Consider the following 20,943-nt stretch of genomic DNA (forward strand, 5'->3'; position numbering starts at 1 on the left):
ACACACACCTCCCCCTCGCAGCCTGTCCGGCGGCTGTCTCCCAGTACCCCTCTGTGCGCCTAGATGGCATGCTGAGAATGTTTACTTTCACCACAGTGTGTATTTACAGAGCCTAATAGTTTTTTAGGCCGCAATGGCGCCTCACTTCGTAACATGTGTACAACCCACCTACTCCTTCTGCTCCCTCCCTCCCTCTGTCGCAGACTCACAAACACACACGCACACACGCAAAGTCTCACCCACCAAACAAGCCAGACCTCTGGTATTTGGCGTCCAGTGCAGCCAGGTGATGTGAGGAAGCAGCAGCAACTGAATGTGATCTCAGCTCTGCTCTGCCTGAAGTCAATGGATCAGGTAAGCTAAAAATAAGTCACAAGAAGAGTGTGTGTCACCATGGCTGAAGGCAGGACCTGCAACAACTGTAGACAGTCATGTGGGACTGAATGTGCTGGAGCTCCAAGATACAGCAAAACACACAGATTATTATTGTTATTATTATTATTATTTATTATTATTATTATTATTATTATTATTGTACTTTGCTTGAGCAGCATGGAACAGCAACTGACTGTTTAGATTCAACGAATAAAAAAAAGCAATCTGACAATATTAGTCCACTGAGAAATGCTGAATTATCCAGTTTTATTATTGTTTAAATGGGTTTTCTTGCCTTTTTGATTAGATGAATGAGAGCTGTGTCTTCAAGAGCTTACTTGAATAGACACAGCTCTTCTGACAGCACCTGCTCTCCTAACAGCACTTATCTTCTCCTTCTATCTCTTCCCACCTCCTCTCTCCTCTCCTGGTTGCATCCCTCTTCACTCCCTCTCCACAGCTGTTAAGTTGTATTTTATTCACAGAAGCCTCAGTTGCATGGTGGCTTGATTGTGTAACAGCAGCCTCTGCTTAATGACTAAGATGCAAAATGCTTCAGAGGGTCCAGCTGGTTCTTTAAAACCATTCACAAAGGTAAATGACGGTTAAAAAAATGATCTCAAAATCCGTCTTGGAAGATCACTAATTGCTGATATGTGAGTATAAACATTCAACGATGGTCATGTAGTCGACCCCAGAGGACAGAATAGAGTCAAAGACACTGAAGCCTTTGTTTTATCTTCTTTCTCCCGTAGCAAACAGGTGAAAATAACCGGCTGTGTTTTGCTCGCTCAGTCACCGTGCTTGACTTGATGAACCTGATGTCCTGACGCCTGCCTGTCTGTCGTATTCAGCCGAGGTGGTCTATTCAGAGTTAGGGACCAAGGGACACACTGCCCAGGGGGTGTGTTTGTGCCTGTGGGTTTGTGCGTGCGTGTGTGCCCATGCATGTGTGTTGGGCTGCGAGGGGGAGGGAGGAGGCGCTGTGAGCAGCAGAGAATGCTTGGTGATGGGTTACCAAAAACAGAGCACCAGGGGACAATGGGACCTAGGACATTCCTGACATAACCCCAACACACTGGGGAGGAAGTAGAAGGGGGGATTTATTGGTGTCAACGGCCCCTCGCCCTGAAACTAGGAACGGGTGCCTCTTTTGTCCCCTCTGGCGTTGGAGATGGACCGAATCGAGACGCCTTGCACACAGGACGCCTCTAAACACATACACACATAATCACTCCTTTGAAAGAAGAACCACCAATTAGGGAATGGACATATACGGCTATAGAGGTTCAGGCTGTGAGGGGGCCGGTTCCTCTGAGTGTGTGTGCCGGCCTGCATGCACTTGTCAATAGGGTCCGAATGTAAAGAGAAAGCCAAATGGGATGCTTTTCAGCTCAGATTGCATGAGGGTTGACCTCATGGGAACACCACTATGAAGTTGTTTGAATCAGAGGGCATTTAGTCTCATTTAGGAACGGTTCGTATTACGCCCAAGGAGACCACATCCAGCAAGACAATGTGCTAATTGGCTGCACCGTTCTCCAGCAAATTTCCCATAGTGGTAACCTAAATGTTGCTACCTACAACATGCAGAACACCCTTCCTTCTATCACTTATTGTACTGCTTTAATATTTAAAGCAAGTAAAATGTGGCAAAAGTCTTCAAAATTCTGACTAGTAGTATTTTCCCAGTTGCACCAGTCGTTGTGCTCATCTAATATTGTTCAGACGAAGCATCCTTTAAGAAACGGGACTGGTGCTTCTCTTTACGGCTGCACAAAATATCCCAAAAGCAAAAAATAAACATGTTCTATGCTTAAATCCTATAATTGATCATAGATACCATAGTTAGTGAGGATGGACTGAAATGTGAATCTATCACCTGGATGGAAAACCAGCAAGATTCCGCTGCAAAAGTGGACCTTCAGTTATTTGATCCTGAAGTTTTGGATCATTTATCGATTAAAAAATATGACTTCAGTCAGTTTTGACCTATTAAAAAACCCTGAAACAGGTAGGAGACACACCAACATAGTCCAACACTGTCATCTAGTGGTTAAGGCGGTATTATATTTGCGTGTGGGGCCACATGAAGATCTTCTGTCATTTTTAAAGATGTTTTTAAAAAGAGATTTACTATGTTCCCCCAAACCAATCTGATGGTGATCCCGAATTTTTATTTTTGTTGACAATATGGCTGTTGTCTGCAGCAGCGTGGCTGCCTCCCATACTGGGATGAAGCTCATCCTCTGGGGGGATTATTTCAGACGTCCTGAGAGACCCAGAGAATCCCTTTAATGTTTTAGTGCATATACTGAATGATCACACACTAATCAAAAAGGCTAATAATTACCACTTAGATGTTGATGGAATTAGACAAGCGGGAAATGTCAAGACATTCAAATGATTCTTATAATTGTTTGCAGATGTATTGGACCATTATTTATTATCAGTGCACCTATAGGGAATCTTTATCATCATCCACTTCCAGCTCCCTGGATTATCAGTAATTCATAACTCTATAGCTTTGTGGTGGCATTGTTGTGGCCGTGTAATTTATTAGTTAATGGACGAGACAGTGCCAGATCCTGGGGCTCATGAATATCAAGGCGGAATGAGAACCAGAACGTGGGCTTTCATTAGAGCGTTACGTCTCTCTTGCTCTCTCCACATCTTCAGAACACACATAGAGTTCAAATGGGAACTCCCAAGCACTTCCAGCTGGCAACACTTTGGGATAATGATGCTGGATTCCACACAAATGAAGGGTCTAAATACCACCAGAGAGGTACCTGAACCAACACACCCCCTCCCCATCTCTTCAATGCACAGGCATGCATACATATATGTAATAACACTACTTATACCAAGCAACCTTTCTTTTTTTCTGATGGTCAGAACACACACACACACACACACCACACACACACACACACACACACACACACAGTGTGTGTGTTACCAGTTGCCGCCTGGTCCACTCCTTTAATATAATTTAATCTTTGAAGTTAAGCCATCAGAGTGAGATGACCAAAGCTAGAAGGATGGATGGATGGATGGATGGATGGATGGATGGATGGATGGATGGATGGATGGATGGATGGATGGATGGATGGATGGATGGATGGATGGATGGATAATCCCGGCATGAGAGTCATCGATACCTCTGTTTCTTCATGTACACACATCTCACAGCAACATTGTGCCTGAAAACACACACACACACACACACACACACACACACACACACACACAACACACACACACACACACACACACACACCGCTGATCCACAGGCTCTGAGGTGAAGTGGCACCTGAGCAGTGAGGGAGCGTCTGAAAGGTTGCATACAATAACGCCAACATGTCGTCCTGACTTAAGATGAGTCGGCAGAGGGAGAGTAACCAATCGGAGCCTCCTGCTGCCTGTTGCTTGATCCTGAGGGTCTGCTGAGAGGCGCTTGAGCTGTTTATCTTAACATAGGAAGTCAATGACAGTTCAAGTACATTCTGAGCGCACTCTTCTTGCTGTTTTAAGCTATTTTTCTTCCTCAATCCCTGCTGTAACCCTCACCTCACCAGCAGACATCTAATTAACAGTCCACAGGGTTCCACTCTGTCCATGTTTGGCCCACTCCGCTACCCCTGACTGTAAGGACATATGGATATAGGATGTGCTGCTTTTACTGTGCAGCCAAACACTTTGACTGCTGAACGGAAGGGCATCAGCAGGGATCTGAACAACATTGCAGGGTTTTGTTTTTTTCTGAGTAATAAAGGTGCCACAATGAGAGAAGCTTCATTTATCATGTAACTGCATTTGGAATCTGTTAAGTGTGCTGACAGTTCAAGTGTTGAATATTATCATGTTCATTTGTACTGCTGACTGTATATTTATTATAGGTAAACATAAAGAAACCTTGTTGAAAAGAATAAATTATTTTTCTTATGTGTTAGACTGGTGTAAATGAAGATGAACTATTATTAAAAAAAACAGTAAATGTCCTTTTAAGTCCAGACATTTCCAAACACTGTGAAAACAGATTTAGCAGCACAATGATGCCAAAACCTCATAAATACTGAGACTGAGAAAATTTTACAAGATAAAGTAAAAACTCAAGATCAACCCTGACATCAGTAGGAATTATTTTGGTTGACCATAAACCTTAATTTAGATAGTTGGATAATAACGGCGCTTATCCACAAGAGGGCGCTTGCTCCCCGTTTAACACCAGGTAGCAGTTTTCGCCCCCACCCGGACAAGGTAAGCATCTCATCCTGCGCTGAGCAGCAGGGGTGCGAAAAAAAACATGAAGCGAGGAAAAAGCATTTTCTCCAGGGTGTCTGCTGCAGGGAGCCCAGCTCTGAAGCCCCGGGGTCGTGAGCAGACGCACCGCTGAGACTTGTTGTACCAGACAAAATCAGACAAGTGTTCCAAGTGCAACAACTAGAGGACCGAGGAGAGCTCCCCGCCTGAGAGTCCACTGACAGCCAGTGAGTGTGTTGCCTATTGTTGCTCTTGTTTCCTTTCATTCTTTTATTGTGTCTTTTACGATTTTCTGCTGTGGATGACTGGAGAGAGGCTCAATCTGATCTTCAGATTCCAGCAAAATCTATTTTATTTTGTATTTCATAAACATTAAAACTCGTCTATGCTGGTTAGATTGGGACGGGATCTATGACCTGGATTAGTGAACCGTAGAAGTACAAAATAAAGGCTCATGGAACCAAAATTGGACACGAGGCCCGAGATTCAAAAGGAGGAATAATAGACCAAAAATGTAGGTTGCAGGTTTCCTGAATTAAAATGATCAGTTAACAAAGGGGGAAAAAAATGTGGCACCACAACCCATCTCGCCCTGGCTCGAGTTTGATTGACTTTTTCCATTTTAGCCCATTTTCCTGCTAAATCTGGCACACATTTCCCTCCGGTATCCAAACCCATTAACTGTCACTGACACCATTAATTAGCATCGGCTGCAGGTGCTCCATGAACGTGCGTGTTCATCTGTTTCAGATGCGGCATTTGCTTCTTTTTTTTTTTTTTTTAAGCGTCGTTTGTGTGAGCGTAAAGCTACAGAGCTCCGTCCTGGGCCGGACCGGCCCGGGCCCGGGCGGCGTGTCCCCCCAGAGGATGGTACAGTAAATACGGGAGGAATGTTGATCAGCTTACAGCGGGGCGGTGGAGAGGGGATGGGGTAGGTGATCGACCACGATGCTTGAATAACAGACGGCACCTGCCCAAACACACGGCGCAAACGTTGCCCGTAGAGACTCCACATGAGACTGCTGCTGGCCTTCTGAAGGAACAGAACGCGTGTGCGCACTGACGAAGTTAATCCTCAACCAAGAAAAAATCCAACTCAGAATACTCACATTTGCTCTAATTCCTCGTCCAAAAGGCAACCCCCCCACTCAGCCCGAGATTTCCTGTTCGACAGCTGCTCTACCTTTAGATGAGGAGCAGCCTAATGCCTTATGAATGGCACATAGTCACATATACTCTATAACTCACACGCACAAAAGAAGGTCCACAGGATGCAAACCATAACGCGCTGTTTACTTTTCTTATAATAGTGGTAAAATGTCAGCATTTCGGGTAATATGTCCAATATGTCTTGAACAATTATGAGGATTAATAAGTTATAACATTCTGCATCTGCCTCTCGTTTCTGTGGCCCCCGGAGCCCCGCTATAGGTCCCTGCTCCGTTTCAACAGGTTCCGCGTTGCGCTCTCATTACGAGCGCCATATGGCTGCGCGCCGCGGCGGCCACTCTGTGCGGGCGGCTCAGGCAAGACGAGTGCGTGAGGCGTGAGGAGCGAGAGTGCTGAGGAAGTGAGTCCAGTTGTGTTGCCGAACCAACTTATCCGGGTTCGTTGTTGTTTTACGTTTGTGTGTAATTAGCCTTCACTTTTAAATCTGAACGCCTCACCAAAGCGCAGCGAACATTTGCCTCTCTCTCTCTCTCTCTCTCTCTCTCTGTCTCTCTCTCTCTCTCTCTCTCTCTCTCACACACACACACACACACACACACACACCACACACACACACACACACACACACACACACACACACATTCTCTCTCTCTCTCTCCCGCTCATCCACGAGTTGGGGAAATCTGGGTTTGATTTTAATGGGGAGTAGCCTATTTCGGGTTCGCTTTACAACCCATGGCAGTTCGGGACAGTTTTCACTTGGTTTCTGCTTCGGGGGCGGATGGCTGCGCTCCTCCGTGGTGTCCCCTCACCTCTGATTAGCGCGTTTCTCTGGTCCTTGAGGGAAAGAACGAAGCGACGGGAAGAAGCCGGAGACAGTTGAGCACTCGGGGAGGACAGTTTCTGACCGAAGAGTACGCCGCACATTAATTGTCGTGGATCTCAGGAGACATATTTGTAAATTCACAGCTTGACTGGGTAAGTTTCTAATCGCTCTCTCTGAGTCTTACGCGCGTTTCGCGTTGTTTTCGTGGCGATTAGATTTCAGTTTTACTGATCCCATATCTGAAATAGGAAGTGAGGGCGCTTCTGTTCTGATTGTTCCAGAGGTCTTGATTGATAATTGTTCTGACAAAATGACAGTCAAGAACTGACTGAAGTTTCCCTGACTGGTGTTTGGGTGGTTGGAAGATCGCTGCGCTGGCGCACAGGTCACGGACAGGTGTTCATCTCCTCAGCCTGCAAGTGGGAATCCTACCGACAAGAGAACAATAATAATACTAATAGTATTACTACTATTAATTACAAGAACAATAATAAAAGAAAATCGAATCCAATTTACATGCCAGTGATTGTCTCCCTGAGTCAGTGAGCTGGGAATCCAGACGCCAAATTAAGCTCAACATTTGTTTCTTTGAAATATCTTGCTCTTCAAAATTTTAGTTTTTATTTTAAGAGGAAATTTTCTAGATTCCTCTGATGGTTTAATATGGTATTGTGTTGACGGGAGTTCTGATGTTTTTAATTGTACATTATCATACAGCTTCTCTGGAACCATTTCAGTGGTGAAGGTAACCGGAAACAAAAGCCTGACAGCCAGAAGCAGCTCCGCCCTTTTGGATTTAATCTGTTTTCCCCTCATAAGCAGAGACAAGAGAGGCCTGAACCCCTTATCCTAAATATTGCAGACTGAAACAGTGTCACCCACTTGACCTACTTCTCACTCTGCTGAATAAGTCCATGAAGGCATCAGTGGTTCCTTCTGCTCACTAAGGTCAGATATGATGCCAAAGTTGCAGTTAGAAGAAAACTGTGCATTCACCTGATATTTTAAGGAGTTTTCCCCCCCTATTTGCTGGTATTTCCCAAATTTCCCTATTACCCAAATTAACCAAACAATTCAGTGATCAATAACAGAACAGCAGAGGCAGATTCAGGCTCACCTGAAGACACATGACCTGATAACCAACCCAGAGCCACCGAAGTGCTGGTTTTATGTGCGTGTGCTTCTTCTGCTGAATGTAAAAACAATTCCTCAGAACTCACACAGTGTGTAAAATCAACATCTCCAGTATATTTTCCTTCTGTGGCTTCAACATTTTGACGGTGCAGAGTTAAGGGATAACTCTCACCTTAGTAGTCACTCCCTGTTCTTCACTTTTGTACCTTCCACCTAGTTATTCTTCTGTAATACTGAACCAATAACCTTGCTGGTGAGACTGTCTGTGAACCCAGGGATCAAATCAAGCTTTCTTATTACAGCTGTGCAGCAGGGGCCGTCCTATCTGCCTCTGGCACTCATTCCACAGTCTAACACCCCTCTTGAATGGCAGATTAATGTTGCGGTTTGATGCCTGGAGATGGATGTGGTGTGTAAATACCCACATTACACAGTCAGACACTCAGAAATCCACTGTCTCCTCCTCCGAGGTGAGACAGAAGTTAAAACACTGCTCTTGTGCTGACTTAAGTGGTCGTGTGTTTTGTCTTAGAGTGACAAATTGTGTGTGTGTGCATGTGTGTGTGTGCGCGTGTGTGTGTGCACGCTTAAGTTTCCTGTTAAAATACCTGTCATTCAACGGCACAACACCCCATGTTGGGCTCTCAGCGCACAGAGAGGATCTGGGGGGGGTTGGCTCACATGTCTCATCCTGCCGCTCCCTGCACCCTGCGAGGCCCGCATGTGTCAGCCACACACTTCCTCCAGATGCAGAGGAGGATGTCTGTGTGTGAGGTCCACGGCTCTCCATACATCCATAGCAGCTATCGCTATCTGATCTGGATACACACAGCAGACACTGAATGACTTATGATTGGCTGGTTCTTCAAAAGGACCGAAGGACCACTGTGCTGCTGCTGCTGCTGCTGCTGCTGCTCTGCTGCTGCTGCTGCTGCTGCTGCTGCTGCTGCTGCTGCTCTGCTGCTGCTGCTCTGCTGCTGCTGCTGCTGCTGCTGCTCTGCTGCTGCTGCTGCTGCTGCTGCTGCTGCTGCTGCTCTGCTGCTGCTGCTGCTGCTGCTGCTCCTGCTGCTGCTGCTGCTGCTGCTGCTGCTGCTGCTGCTGCTGCTGCTCTGCTGCTGCTGCTGCTGCTGCTCTGCTGCTGCTGCTGCTGCTGCTGCTGCTGCTGCTGCTGCTGCTGCTGCTCTGCTGCTGCTGCTGCTGCTGCTGCTGCTCTGCTGCTGCTGCTGCTGCTGCTGCTGCTGCTGCTGCTGTTGCTGCTGCTGCTGCTGCTGCTGCTGCTCTGCTGCTGCTGCTGCCGTTGCTGCCGCTGCTGCCGCTGCTGCTGCTGCTGCTGCTGCTCTGCTGCTGCTGCTGCTGCTGCTGCCGCTGCTGCCGCTGCTGCTGCTGCTGTGCTTCTGCTGCTGCCGCTGCTGCTGCTGCTGCTGCGCTGCTCTGCTTCTGCTGCTGCCGCTGCTGCCGCTGCTGCTGCTGCTGCTGCTGTTGCTTCTGCCGCTGCTGCTGCTGCTGCTCTGCTTTTCTGCTTCTGCCGCTGCTGCCGCTGCCGCTGCCGCTGCTGCTGCTTCTGCTGCTGCTGCTGCTGCTGTTGCTTCTGCCGCTGCTGCTGCTGCTGCTGCTGCTGCTGCTGCTGCTGCTGCTTCTGCTGCTGCTGCTGCTGCTTCTGCTGCTGCTGCTGCTGCTGCTGCTGTTGCTTCTGCTGCTGCTGCTGCTTCTGCTGCCGCTGCTGCTCTGCTGCTGCTGCTGCTGCTGCTGCTGCTGCTGCTGCTTCTGCTGCTGCTGCTGCTGTTGCTTCTGCCGCTGCGCTGCTGCTGCTGCTCTGCTGTTGCTTCTGCTGCTGCTGCTGTTGCTTCTGCTTCTGCTGCCGCTGCTGCTGCTGTTGCTTCCTTCTGCTGCTGCTGCTGCTGCTGCTACTACTGCTGCTGCTGCTGCTACTGCTGCTGCTGCTGTTGTCTGCTGCTGCTGCTGCTGCTTCTGCTGCTGCTGCTGTTGCTTCTGCTTGTGCTGCTGCTGTTGCTTCTGCTTCTGCTGCTGCTGCTGCTGCTGCTGCTGCTGCTGCTGCTGCTGCTGCTGTTTTGCTACTGTGCTGCTGCTGCTGTTCTGCTACTGCTGCTCTGCTGCTGCTGCTACTGGCTCAGATCACTCACAGTTACACATCAGCATTTCCACACAAAAAAAACAAGATGGAGGTGGGGCTGAATTTATCATGAAACTGCAAGCCAGTCAATCCCCGTATAGGTCAATATTTAACATAAGAGACCACTGTTTGTTTTCTGTCTCTAACCAAATTGTCGACTTTGCTTATTTTTGTCCACAATTGTGGACAAAAATATTTCTCTAACTCCATCCTTAACCTTAATCCACCACTCAACCTACAGAGGCCACGACAAGGTCTCAGTCTGGGTAGTTTCCCCATCTTTTCTTCAGTGGGATGTTATCCTTTTAATTAATTGTGTGTATGGAGCTTTGCTTTTTCCTGATCTGCAGAGATGTCAGAACTGCATTACAATAAATCAGGCCGACGGACTGAAGCAGCTGCAGATGCGCTTACATTCGCTCACATCAGTTACTTTCTCAGACATTTTAACATTCAATCTATTAGGAACTCAACCCAAATAAGGAAGAAAGAAGTGAAGAAGAAGGTGGAAAAAGAGCAGGACAACCCATGCCTGCACACCTAGTCAAACTATAACACAGACAATTAGTCGTTTTTTTCCTCTACACAAAGAGACCACCGACCTTTGAACTTGAGGTCACTCGCTGCATGCCAGCAACTTTGAGGGAGTTGAGGTGGAGATTAGGAGGGAAACGGGACAGACAGAGTAGGGAGACTGGCTTGATGAGTCACCATTTTTGACATGTTTTAGAAATGTGTCTGCATATGTGAGCGTGGGCACACTGAGACCCAGCAGTGTCTGTCCATCACCAGCGTGTGTGTTTAAGAGCGACGTGCACGGCTCTGTGAGGGTACCGAGCACTTAATAAAATCATTTGTGGGTTTTTTTCCCCCCTCAAAGTTCAAAGCTGGTCCTCGCTTTCGGCTGTGGGGTAGAGGTTGTTCTTGTGCAATGGAAAAAAAAAGAGACTGTTTTCCTGTTAGGGGGGGCTTTTTTGGGAAAACCGCGGCTCTGCCTACCGCAGCCAGCCTTCAAAGAGCTTTGGAGTGCTCACCTCTCCTCTCCCTAAGTCCTTCCATCTCTCCCAACAAGTTACTTCCTCTCGTATTGGGGAGTATTTCACCTGCCTCTCCTCGACCGCCGCCGTCCCACCACAGCGCTGCAGAGCTGTGGTCAGGATTGCGCTCAGGTTCATGGGAAATGTTCAGTCAAGGAGCCCTTAATCCTCCCACCCACACGTCCTCAAAACAGAGCGCTCCAGGATCTTTAACCTTTCAGCATTTTTTGCATGTTTTTATCATCTCTGTAAAGATGCCACATGGCCGCCGTCCAGTGACAATGTTGGAGAGTGCGTCTGCCAGTGGCGCGGGGTGTTCTCCTCACACATCTTGACGGCACATGCAAGGAAAATATCTCCGATATTCGAAAGAGTGTTTTTGAACTCGCATTTCTTCACTTTCAAATCTCTGACAGTAGAAATGCGAGCCTATAGTGATAATTTATGTAATACTTAGCAAGCACACAAGCATGTTATGCGGTGATGCTCTACAATTCCCCATACTTCATTTGTAATCTGAACACTTTTTTTAAACATATTTTCTGTTAAACCCAGTGAGGGGGGGGGGGGGGAAATCAGATTTTTAAAATACCATTTGAAAGTTCAGTCACCTCATAGTTGGAATAGTCAGAAGTCTGGCTAAAAGTCAGCATCACATTTGCTTTTTCATTCCATTCCACCCAGTCAACACGGACCACAAAAACAGTTTGTTGTTGCCTCACAAAACAGAACAATGGCTGGATATGTTGGGACATCCAGGCAAGTGAAATATCTCTAAATATTTGCATCTTTTCATGCCTCGTTTCTCATGAATTCACTGTGAGCGAAATAAGTCACCACCACTCAGACCCGTCTGCCTGCACACATCCTTTCCCTTCTCAGAGCTCCCAGTTTCTCACCAAAAACACTGAAATGGCAGGATATTTTATTAGCAGAAATACACACCACAACTTGTCCTTTCAGCACTTTTGCCCCTGCTTTGGAACCACCATGCATGTGTGCGATCACAGAGCGCAGTAGCTTAGCAAAACTTCCTGTCGATAAATCTGCGACAACTAGCCTGACCTCATATTCTGCCCTGGACTCTCTGTCTTTTTTGTTCTTCTGTTTGGTCCTGGATCAGGTTCTGTTGATTTAAAGAACCACTGTTAGACTCTGGGCCAGCCGTGCGGGCTGAGCCAAAGAAGCTGCTGCATTCCTCTACTGGGCGTTCTGTCTTTCTTTCTTTCTCTCTCTTTTCTGCCAGATTACATGCGATATAATGGCGGTTCTGAAACTTGGACTTAAGACCAAAGCAGCAAAAACGATCCTTTAGAAATGTGTCACGCACACATACACACACAACACACACACACACACACACACACCACACACACACACACACACACACACACACACGGGTCGACTCAGCAGACATAAGTGGGCTTTAAAAATTTGTCAGTGATCCCCTCAACTAATGATACTCTCAGCTGTGAAGCTGACCCCCTCCTGCCCTCGGCCCTCCCTGCTCCTCCTCCCATCCTCCTCAGTCTGTCCCTAATGAATGCCAGCGAGGAACTCCTACACCCACCTCCCACACACTCTTGCGTGCTTACCCAGAAAACAGTATCGTCATCAACACTGCAGAGGGGCCTATCGTCACGTGGAGTTCAGAGCGTTAATATCTGACCCCTGTTACCTGAAGCCTGTCAGTCATGTTGATACATCTGGACAGGTTTATTTACTTTTTAAACAAGTGTGTGTGTGTGTGTGTGTGTGTGTGTGTGTGTGTGGTGTGTGTGTGTGTGTGTGTGTGTGTGTGTGTGTGTGTGTGTGTGTGCATTTCACTGGTATCAAGCACAAATCAAAATGTATAAAATTTAAAGTCAAATAAGATGTCACCCGTTGAGCCTTCTCTCAGTTTGACTCTAAACATCAACAGGATTTTCTGTAATTATAATAATCCTGCATCAACGACCTCTTCAAATCTACACACGGGGGATTGTCTGACTTTGCTGCTGCTTCTTTTATATCCATACAACTCAACTCTCTGTAATGATAATGAGAGTGGAGGCAGTCTGTTGTTAGCCAATTAAAAAGTCCTCCATGGTTCTGGGCAGTTGCTAATGGACCCACCAGGGATTACTGTACAGCAGGCTGGGGGGACAGCAGGGCACCAGTTCGGGCCCCAGCTTGCTGTCATCCGAGAGAAGCAACCCCGTCGACTTGCATTCACCCCCAGTCTTCGCGGGGGCCTGCGTGGCAGCTCTCTAGAACAGCGTGAAAAGCTCCCACTTGGGATACAAAGTGGCTCAGCTGTCCCTCTCTCCTATCCGCACCTCCCACAGTGCCCTCCTCTACCTCCAAGCCAAATAAAGCCTCTCACCAACTTCTGTTTTCCTAATCTGTGAACTCTGACAGAGGCGCCCACGCTTGAAAGAGCTAGAACTCAACATGGGATGATCTCCTGGTGACAGGGAGAAGCTGAAAAAACGTGGCCGCAACCACCAGACCACCCTGTCATCCCCCTGTTTCTGCTGCCACTCCCTCTTTGTCACCCACTGCTTATTCATCCATTTTCTCTCCCCTCTTCCCTCCATCCTCTACCTCTTCTAATTGGGTTGTCAGAGACAAATGAAACCTCTGAGTGTCTTCCAACTCTTTGCTTTAACAGCATATTAATATTTTTAACCATGATCCACACCACAAATTGTTTAACATGTCAAAAGCTTCGCCAACGGGGATTTTTTGTTGGGTTTTTTTTGCCTTTAATCCACAGAGGAATGCCGCTGTTTGTAATTGTCGCCCCACTCAATAAAGCCATTCACTTGGTGAATAAGCTGCCGCACAGATTCCACATATAGATGGTGTTTGGTGCAACCTGTGAAAAAATGCAATACATTTTGCACTGTTAAAGAAAAACCTGCCCAGATTGAGAGCTGATATTAAACTCAGAGGAACAGAATCTATTTGAGGAGTTGTTCCATATTTGTTTTCACAGCTTCTATCGTGTTAAATGGAACAAAACAATGCTGCGTTTTTCTGTTTAATCCCTTGTCGTGGATGGAAGCGCTGAGCTGAAGCTGTTGCTGCGTCAACCACGTTTAACGAAATACCACGTCTGCCCCCAGGCCGAGCAGACCCGGTGGCGTCTTAAACACCATGTCCAGGATAAAAACGATTCCTCAAAATTCGAATTTCAACCTGCTTCCCCACAACGCCAACATCCTCGCACGGCTGGCAGAGAGTTTGAGGGTTTTCTGATAATCTCTGAGTCTTTCAGTGAGAGCCAGCTTCATGTGTTTGCTCGGACTTGCAGAGCTCTTGCAGAGTTGAGGGTACAGAGTGGAAGGAAAGAGCCGTGTCACTGTTCTCCCCTTTGTTTAACCTACACGTTCATATGCCAGACGCGCCTGACAGCACCAGACCCTGGAACAATTTCCCAGCAGGCCGGCGACACGCGGACTGCACCATATTTAGTCATCCAGAGTTCAGACGCAGACCAATGCAGCCCTCTACTGTCATCTGTCACCCCTCTGTTCCTCCCTCCCGTTTTTATATCTTCCCTCCAACATCCCGCTCTGTCTCTGTCAAGTTTCCTCTCTCTCCATCCATATCTGTCCTTGCTCGCACTCCCGCAACTCATTGCGCTCCATCACTGTCGTGCCCCTCGCTGTGTCTTTGCCTCTTCACGAGTCCCTCTTTTTTCTAACTTAATCTCTTCTTTGCCCGTTTGTCCTCTTTTTTTAGTCTCTTAAGCTTGTCGTATATTTTCCGACAGGCCTGGTTTTCATCTGGTCCAACTTTTCGAACTTCCTCTCACTTCCTCAACAACATGCCCGTCAAATCTGAGCCTGCGTAATTCTCAACATCCGTCTTTTTTTTTCTTTTCCCTCGTCAGCTGTCAAAATTTCTACCCTGTCTTCTCCTTTCTGCTCCTTCATCTCTCCCCAGGTCCCTTTTTCTCTTGGATGAGCCCACTGCTAATGTAGCTAGGCCTACAAACAATTTGCTAATTCCATCAGTTGTCTGCTCATGGCCTCCCCTGTGGCCGCTGTGGACTGCCAACTTTACTATGGCCAGAGATTTGACGGAGTGCCTTGGCTGAAGAACTGCAGCCCCATGCCCGCTTTAACCTCCTCATCCTCACACATATGCCGGTGATCAATGTCCTCAACTGTCCTGGCACTCTCGTCTCTCCCCGGTCATTCATAAGCGGGCTGATGTCCTGGAATCGACTTTGCATGTGTTGAATATTAGAGGATTCTTTTCTGTGATGTTTCCAGAATTGCAGAGGGAACTTCAGATCTTGTTGGGAAGGATCATTGAATCCTGTGAACATAATGTGAAAAAATGTGAGCTTTACAAGTATTTGAAACAGTTGCCGGTGTTTTGGATTTGACTGTGTCCTCTGGATGTTTCACATTCTGCAAAATAGGAAAGTTGTCTATTTGAAATGATCCATCAAGCACCAGGCATTACAAGCAGCTGGCTTTTTTTCTCCTCCCAATCTTTCTGCTCTGGATAAGTCCCTCACACATTTTTCCCTCAAGACCCAGTTTGTTTGTTCTTAAGAAAAGGCCACATGGCACGGTTTAAGCACTTGAGCACAGAAGAGTGGTCCTATTTACCAGGCCGTTGGGCTCTTTGGAGGGTGTCTAGCTTTGGACCCCTCATATTCAAAATAGAAGAAGGAGACTTCTGTTTTTCAGCTTCCATTAAATCCGTCTGTCTGCCTTCCCTGCTCAACTGAAGTGGATAGAAGGACGGCCTATTGTTCATCCACACTGAAAAAGGGGATGCTGCGTTGTAGAGGCTGAGGGTAAGAGGAGGTGGTCGTGACTCATTGTATTTTAATAAATACCTCACTAAGAGGGTTAAGATGCCTTCACAACCCCTAAGCTGTCTGTTTTGAAGTAGGATTCTTCTAGATTTGACACCCAAAGAAATAAAAAGGGGATTAGCAAAGGAAAAAACTGGTATACATTTCTGTCTTTTTCTTTGTCCTAGAGATTTCCCCCTCTGTCCCTTCAAACTTTCACTCTCCTTTGACCTCCCATTGAGCTGCAAGTGTGTGAATTACGCCATCCAGGTAACTGAGCTTAGAGCTTTGATCTCCAGCTTTGAGTCACATATCCTCCATTAGTTTAATGTTAATGGTCTTCAGATGTCTTATCTTTTTTTTGTCAACAATCGAACTTGATGGTTGTCCTGTCTTGGATCGGCAAATGTCATAGTTGTGGTGTTTATGTCTCTTCGAATCTGCACAGGAATTGATTAAAAAAGGCCAAAATAAAACACAGAGCTCTTAAAGCAGAGGTTCTGCTATTGGACACTGGGATGTGGTATCATCAGGGATTATAGGGTAACTTCTGCCATGCTGCTCAAGCATGTCCAGAAGCTTTGGCTGAGTTCAACCCGAACGGGAGCTCTGAATGAGAGACCGGCATTGAAATTCTGGACGCAGTCAAACGTAACCTCTAATGTCTCTCTTTAAATGGTCACATTTGTCCTCCGCTTCTCCCGGTCAATGAAAGAGTCTAAGTCCACAATTTCATTTCCTTTATAGCTTATTTTTATACTGTAAAATTCAGCCTGTGTCAGTTTTATATATCAGATCCTTTTATGGTAAAAACATGTCTGCGACTCTGACCATTGTGTTTGTTTCCCTCTCTTACAGGAAGGGCTCTGGCCAGCCCCGAAGTGAAGGGTCACTGAGCTCAGACACCCTAATTATAAACACATCGGTGAAAGTCACACGCACAGACTGCAACACTTATACTCTCACACTTAGACGCGCACACACACACACACACACACGCACGAGCACATACACGTACACACCCTCCAATTGTTAGTGCACACACAAAGACACAAAGATCACCAGCACAGACTCAGTTTCACACACAGACCCTCTGATCAGGATGAGGGAACCCTGGAGGAGCCTGCTGGGATTGTGCATTCTTGCATGCTTAGCCTCCACACACAGTGCCACCAATCCCTTTGCAGGGCAGCAAACGCCTCAGGACCCTTGCTATGATGACACAGGCGCTGCCCGCCGATGTATCCCAGAATTTATCAATGCTGCCTTTGGCAAGGAGGTGATGGTGTCCAGCGTATGTGGCCGGCCACCTTCCCGTTCTTGTAGCGTAGTGGAGCGAGGCGATGATCGTCCGTCTGTGCGCACATGCCAAATCTGTGATGCAGCTGACCCACGTCGTGCACACCCTGCTTCCTACCTCACGGACCTGAACTCAGCCCACAACCTCACCTGCTGGCAGTCCGAGAACCTGAACACCTCACCACACAATGTTACTCTTACCCTCTCCCTGGGTAAAAAGTTTGAGATCACCTACGTCAGCTTGCAGTTCTGTTCACCAAGACCCGAGTCCCTGGCCATATATAAGAGCATGGACTACGGCAAGACCTGGATGCCCTACCAGTTCTACTCGTCACAGTGTCGGCGTATGTACAACCGGCCCAATAAAGCTACCATCACCAAGCAGAATGAACAGGAGGCGCTGTGCACAGATGGCCACACTGACCTCTACCCACTTTCTGGAGGCCTCATTGCCTTCAGCACTTTAGACGGAAGACCCTCTGGAAAAGACTTTGACAACAGCCCAGTCCTCCAGGACTGGGTGACAGTCACTGATATCCGTGTAGTTTTCAGCCGCCCACAGCTGCCCAGAGAGCTGGGTCTGGGGCCTGGAAGCAACAACGGGGGGAGAGACGATGAGCCCACGGGCGTGACGTCAACACTGCCGGCTTATTTCTACGCGGTGAGTGACTTCCAGGTGGGCGGCAGGTGTAAGTGCAACGGACATGCATCCCGTTGCCTGAAAGACAAAGAAGGAAAGCTGGTGTGTGATTGCAAACACAACACAGAGGGACCCGAGTGTGACCGCTGCAAGCCCTTTCACTATGACCGGCCCTGGCAGAGGGCCAACGCCCGCGAGGCCAACGAATGTCTGCGTAAGTCCACCTTGTATTCATCATCCTTTACCAGTGCTTCTATTTGTCTTCTTCTTCTTCATTATTTGAAATCCATGCACTTTATTTAGGCTTCGGACAGCTGAACTTTTCACCACTTATTTTGAGGATATAATAAAACCAGTCATGCAATTTAAAAACATACACATCCACAAACTATGACCTGTGGTTGGCTGTCGCAAGGGCAATTAGGAGTTTTTCCAGAACATACCAGATGAGTTTGTGTTTACACAGGTGACGCCCGAGAGTGGCGGTAGCAGCAGTTGAGCTGGCAAGTCTGGCAACGTCTTTAAGAAATCCATCTCGTCCTTTTGCATTTCCCAACAACCTGCCCTGTATTTACTGGTCCTCCACAGAGAAATCAGTTTTTCACAATCAGGAATAAAGATGACAACAGTGTGACTCACTGCTACGCTGATTCATTTAATCCATCCAATAATGTCATTTGGTTTTGTTGGCTTTTACTTCACAATATGTTTGCTTTGTGTGAAAATTGCCCAGACAGGAATTATGTCCTTTTCTGTGGCCATTTTGTAAATGTAGATTGATTACACTTGCATTTGTTAAGACTATAGTTAAATGGGCCATAAAATAATATGGGTTTAGTTGTTATATTAAAAGCAAACGTTGATTTAACGGTTGTAAGAGAGATTCACGCGTGTTTTAACCACGTGTGTTCACAAATTAGTCCTCCAATATGTTGCTGTTTCCTCGGCGGCAGTTTTAACAACATTGGTTTGTTAGCATAACGAGTCATACTAGGCGCAACCTAATTTAGGTCAATTAAGTCTGTCTCCCCTTCCTCACCATTTACCCTAATGAAATAAAATTAAAGCCAGGGTAATGAACAACAAAAAGAAAACAGGAGCAAAGCTTTGAAAACAGCCTCTATTTTTCTAACAGCCGTAATGAGTCAGTATGCCGGCCTGCATCATATTTAACGTCAAACCCCGCCAGATCTCCAGAGGAGTACATACATTTCAAATAGGCCAACCAATCCAACCTCCTGTGCCAAAAACACCATATTTTGGCCATTCTTCCCTCCCTGACACCCTCACTTACTCGGCTCAGAGATACAGGCACACACCCGTACACACCCTGCTCTTTCTGCAACAATATCCTGTAAATCCCTCAGTGTGCTCATGCACACAGTTTTCCACACACCCTCTTTCAAATGTCCCGTAGCCGTTTCCGAAATGTTACACCCGCTTCCCGTAGCTTTCTTCTCTACGGGCCTGACATGTAACTTCCATCCACGATTTCTGGACTAAAGAGCCCGCCTGCCCCGGCCAAAAATGATGACCTAATCCCAGTGTTGATACATAGTTGCACGTTATACCTGATCGCACATTTTTAATGTGCCAAATAGTTACTCCCAGATGTCCCTTATTTTGTTTTCCAATCCTCTTTTTACAGCTTATTCCGGAAGAAATGTTTCCAGAATATACTCAGAGTGGCAGGAGAACTTTTAAAAGGCCTCTTAGTGTATATTAAAGCCCATTCATCCGATCCACTCCCGCCGAGTTGGTTTGGTTCTGAAGCAGTGGACGGATGACAGGCAGCAGCGAGAAACCTTCAGTCACAACTCTGAGGTGACGAGGCGCGCATATCTAGATTAGCCAAGTACTTGAGTGGCACGTTACATAGCCAAGGAGACGTCACCAGCGCCTCCGTGAGGCCCTGCGGCTGTTTGGGTTGGGAGGAGGACTGAGGAGGCCGAGGTCACGATCCTTTGTGGGACGGTGATGAGGTTAAGTTGACAGGGTGAGGATTGTGGGTAATGAGGAATGTAAAGCAGCCAGAGAAAGAGCTGAATCGATTGCTGTTTCACGCCCGCCTCGACTCTGCCCTTGAGAAATCACATGTCTGCTGATAGGTGTTGCGTCGCTCGCAATGATCATGCGTGGTTTTACGCTCCCACTGGGCCGCATTGACTCAAAGGATTTTATCCTGTGTTCCAGACCCAACAGTCACATTGCTGCTTGACATGTTTGACATGTAGCAACCGTCTGAACTCGTGTACGTCTCCAGACGCCAGCCACACACATACACCCACCATCTGCCGCCTCCTTCGCTATGAATTCCACATTGGGACGTTGGTTTATAAATCCCTGTTCCAGTAGTCAGAGAGGGCGGCCTTGTAAAGGAGTGTGTCTGTTTGTATTGAGGGAGACATGATGGAAAAAGCGGTGATTTATCTGAGACAGAATGAGGAAACAGATGGATAGGAGCTGGAGTATTTGGTTACCGGTTGTGATGGAGTATGGGCTTTTTTCTGCTGACAGTCTTGTATGTGCAGGTCTGATGCTGACTTCCAATGTGGGCCAGTGGCCCGTGCCATAATAACGTGCCGCCGTTTAAGATGAAGAGGCCTCTTGTGGACTCAATGACAATGTGACATCCAAAGTAGATGATAATTTATGAGGGTGTAAGAGCTCTTAGCGCCTGATGGTTTCTGCAGCCATCATGACCCTGTTTGGCTGTGGCGCTAAGCTCTTTTGTGCTCCGGATCTTCATCTCTCTGATGTGGACTCTGCTCTGGAACAGTGCGAGCCCAAGGTCAAACCCAGTCCTTTCCTAATGGGACAGCCAATCCAACTCTGTTTCCAGTAGCGGCCGCTGGTGTGTATTCATCAATATAAAGGCCACAGGAAGGTCATCTTTTGGTTTAAGTTGCCATAAAATTGAGATGAGCTGTTGCTGGTAGTAGCGTGGGTGTCCTGGGAGCTTCTGCAATGTTTTGGTTTCATTTTAACCATTTTAACAGAGAATTTTGATACATCATCTCCAGGGAGTAACACAGGGTTCATGGTTTTTTCCCCAGGGAAATAACAGCCATAACTAAATGAATAGCTTCTGTGGAGTCACCACCTCAGGAAAATCCCACAAATTAGAATGAACATATAAAAACGAATTACCTTTTGCACAGTCATGGTTATTAGCTCATGTATTCCGCGCTAATGAGTGAGTCACTGACTTTATGTTCAACTTTAACCATAGAAAGCGACTCAAAAGAGACATTTTAAAGTTGC

General features: G+C 47.0%; 1 protein-coding gene across 3 annotated transcripts in view; it reads left to right on the top strand.

Annotated features, from left to right (window-relative positions):
* Positions 1-4,661: 4,661 nt before the first annotated feature.
* Positions 4,662-20,943, top strand: part of ntn2 (netrin 2) — a 35,946-nt gene continuing 19,664 nt past the window's right edge. For 2 of the 3 annotated variants that reach the window (XR_008951747.1, XM_057041012.1), the window contains exons 1-2: positions 6,478-6,789; positions 16,599-17,893. Coding sequence is in view for 2 of the 3 variants with exons in the window: in XM_057041012.1 (XP_056896992.1) it covers positions 16,843-17,893 (1,051 nt within the window). In the remaining variant the exon portion in view is untranslated. Of the gene's footprint in view, positions 4,869-6,477; positions 6,790-16,598; positions 17,894-20,943 lie in introns of those variants that run through there. The other variant, XM_057041017.1, reaches the window with a different exon arrangement.

The sequence above is a fragment of the Takifugu flavidus genome, chromosome 1 (assembly GCF_003711565.1).
Source record: "Takifugu flavidus isolate HTHZ2018 chromosome 1, ASM371156v2, whole genome shotgun sequence".
NCBI lineage: Eukaryota > Metazoa > Chordata > Actinopteri > Tetraodontiformes > Tetraodontidae > Takifugu > Takifugu flavidus.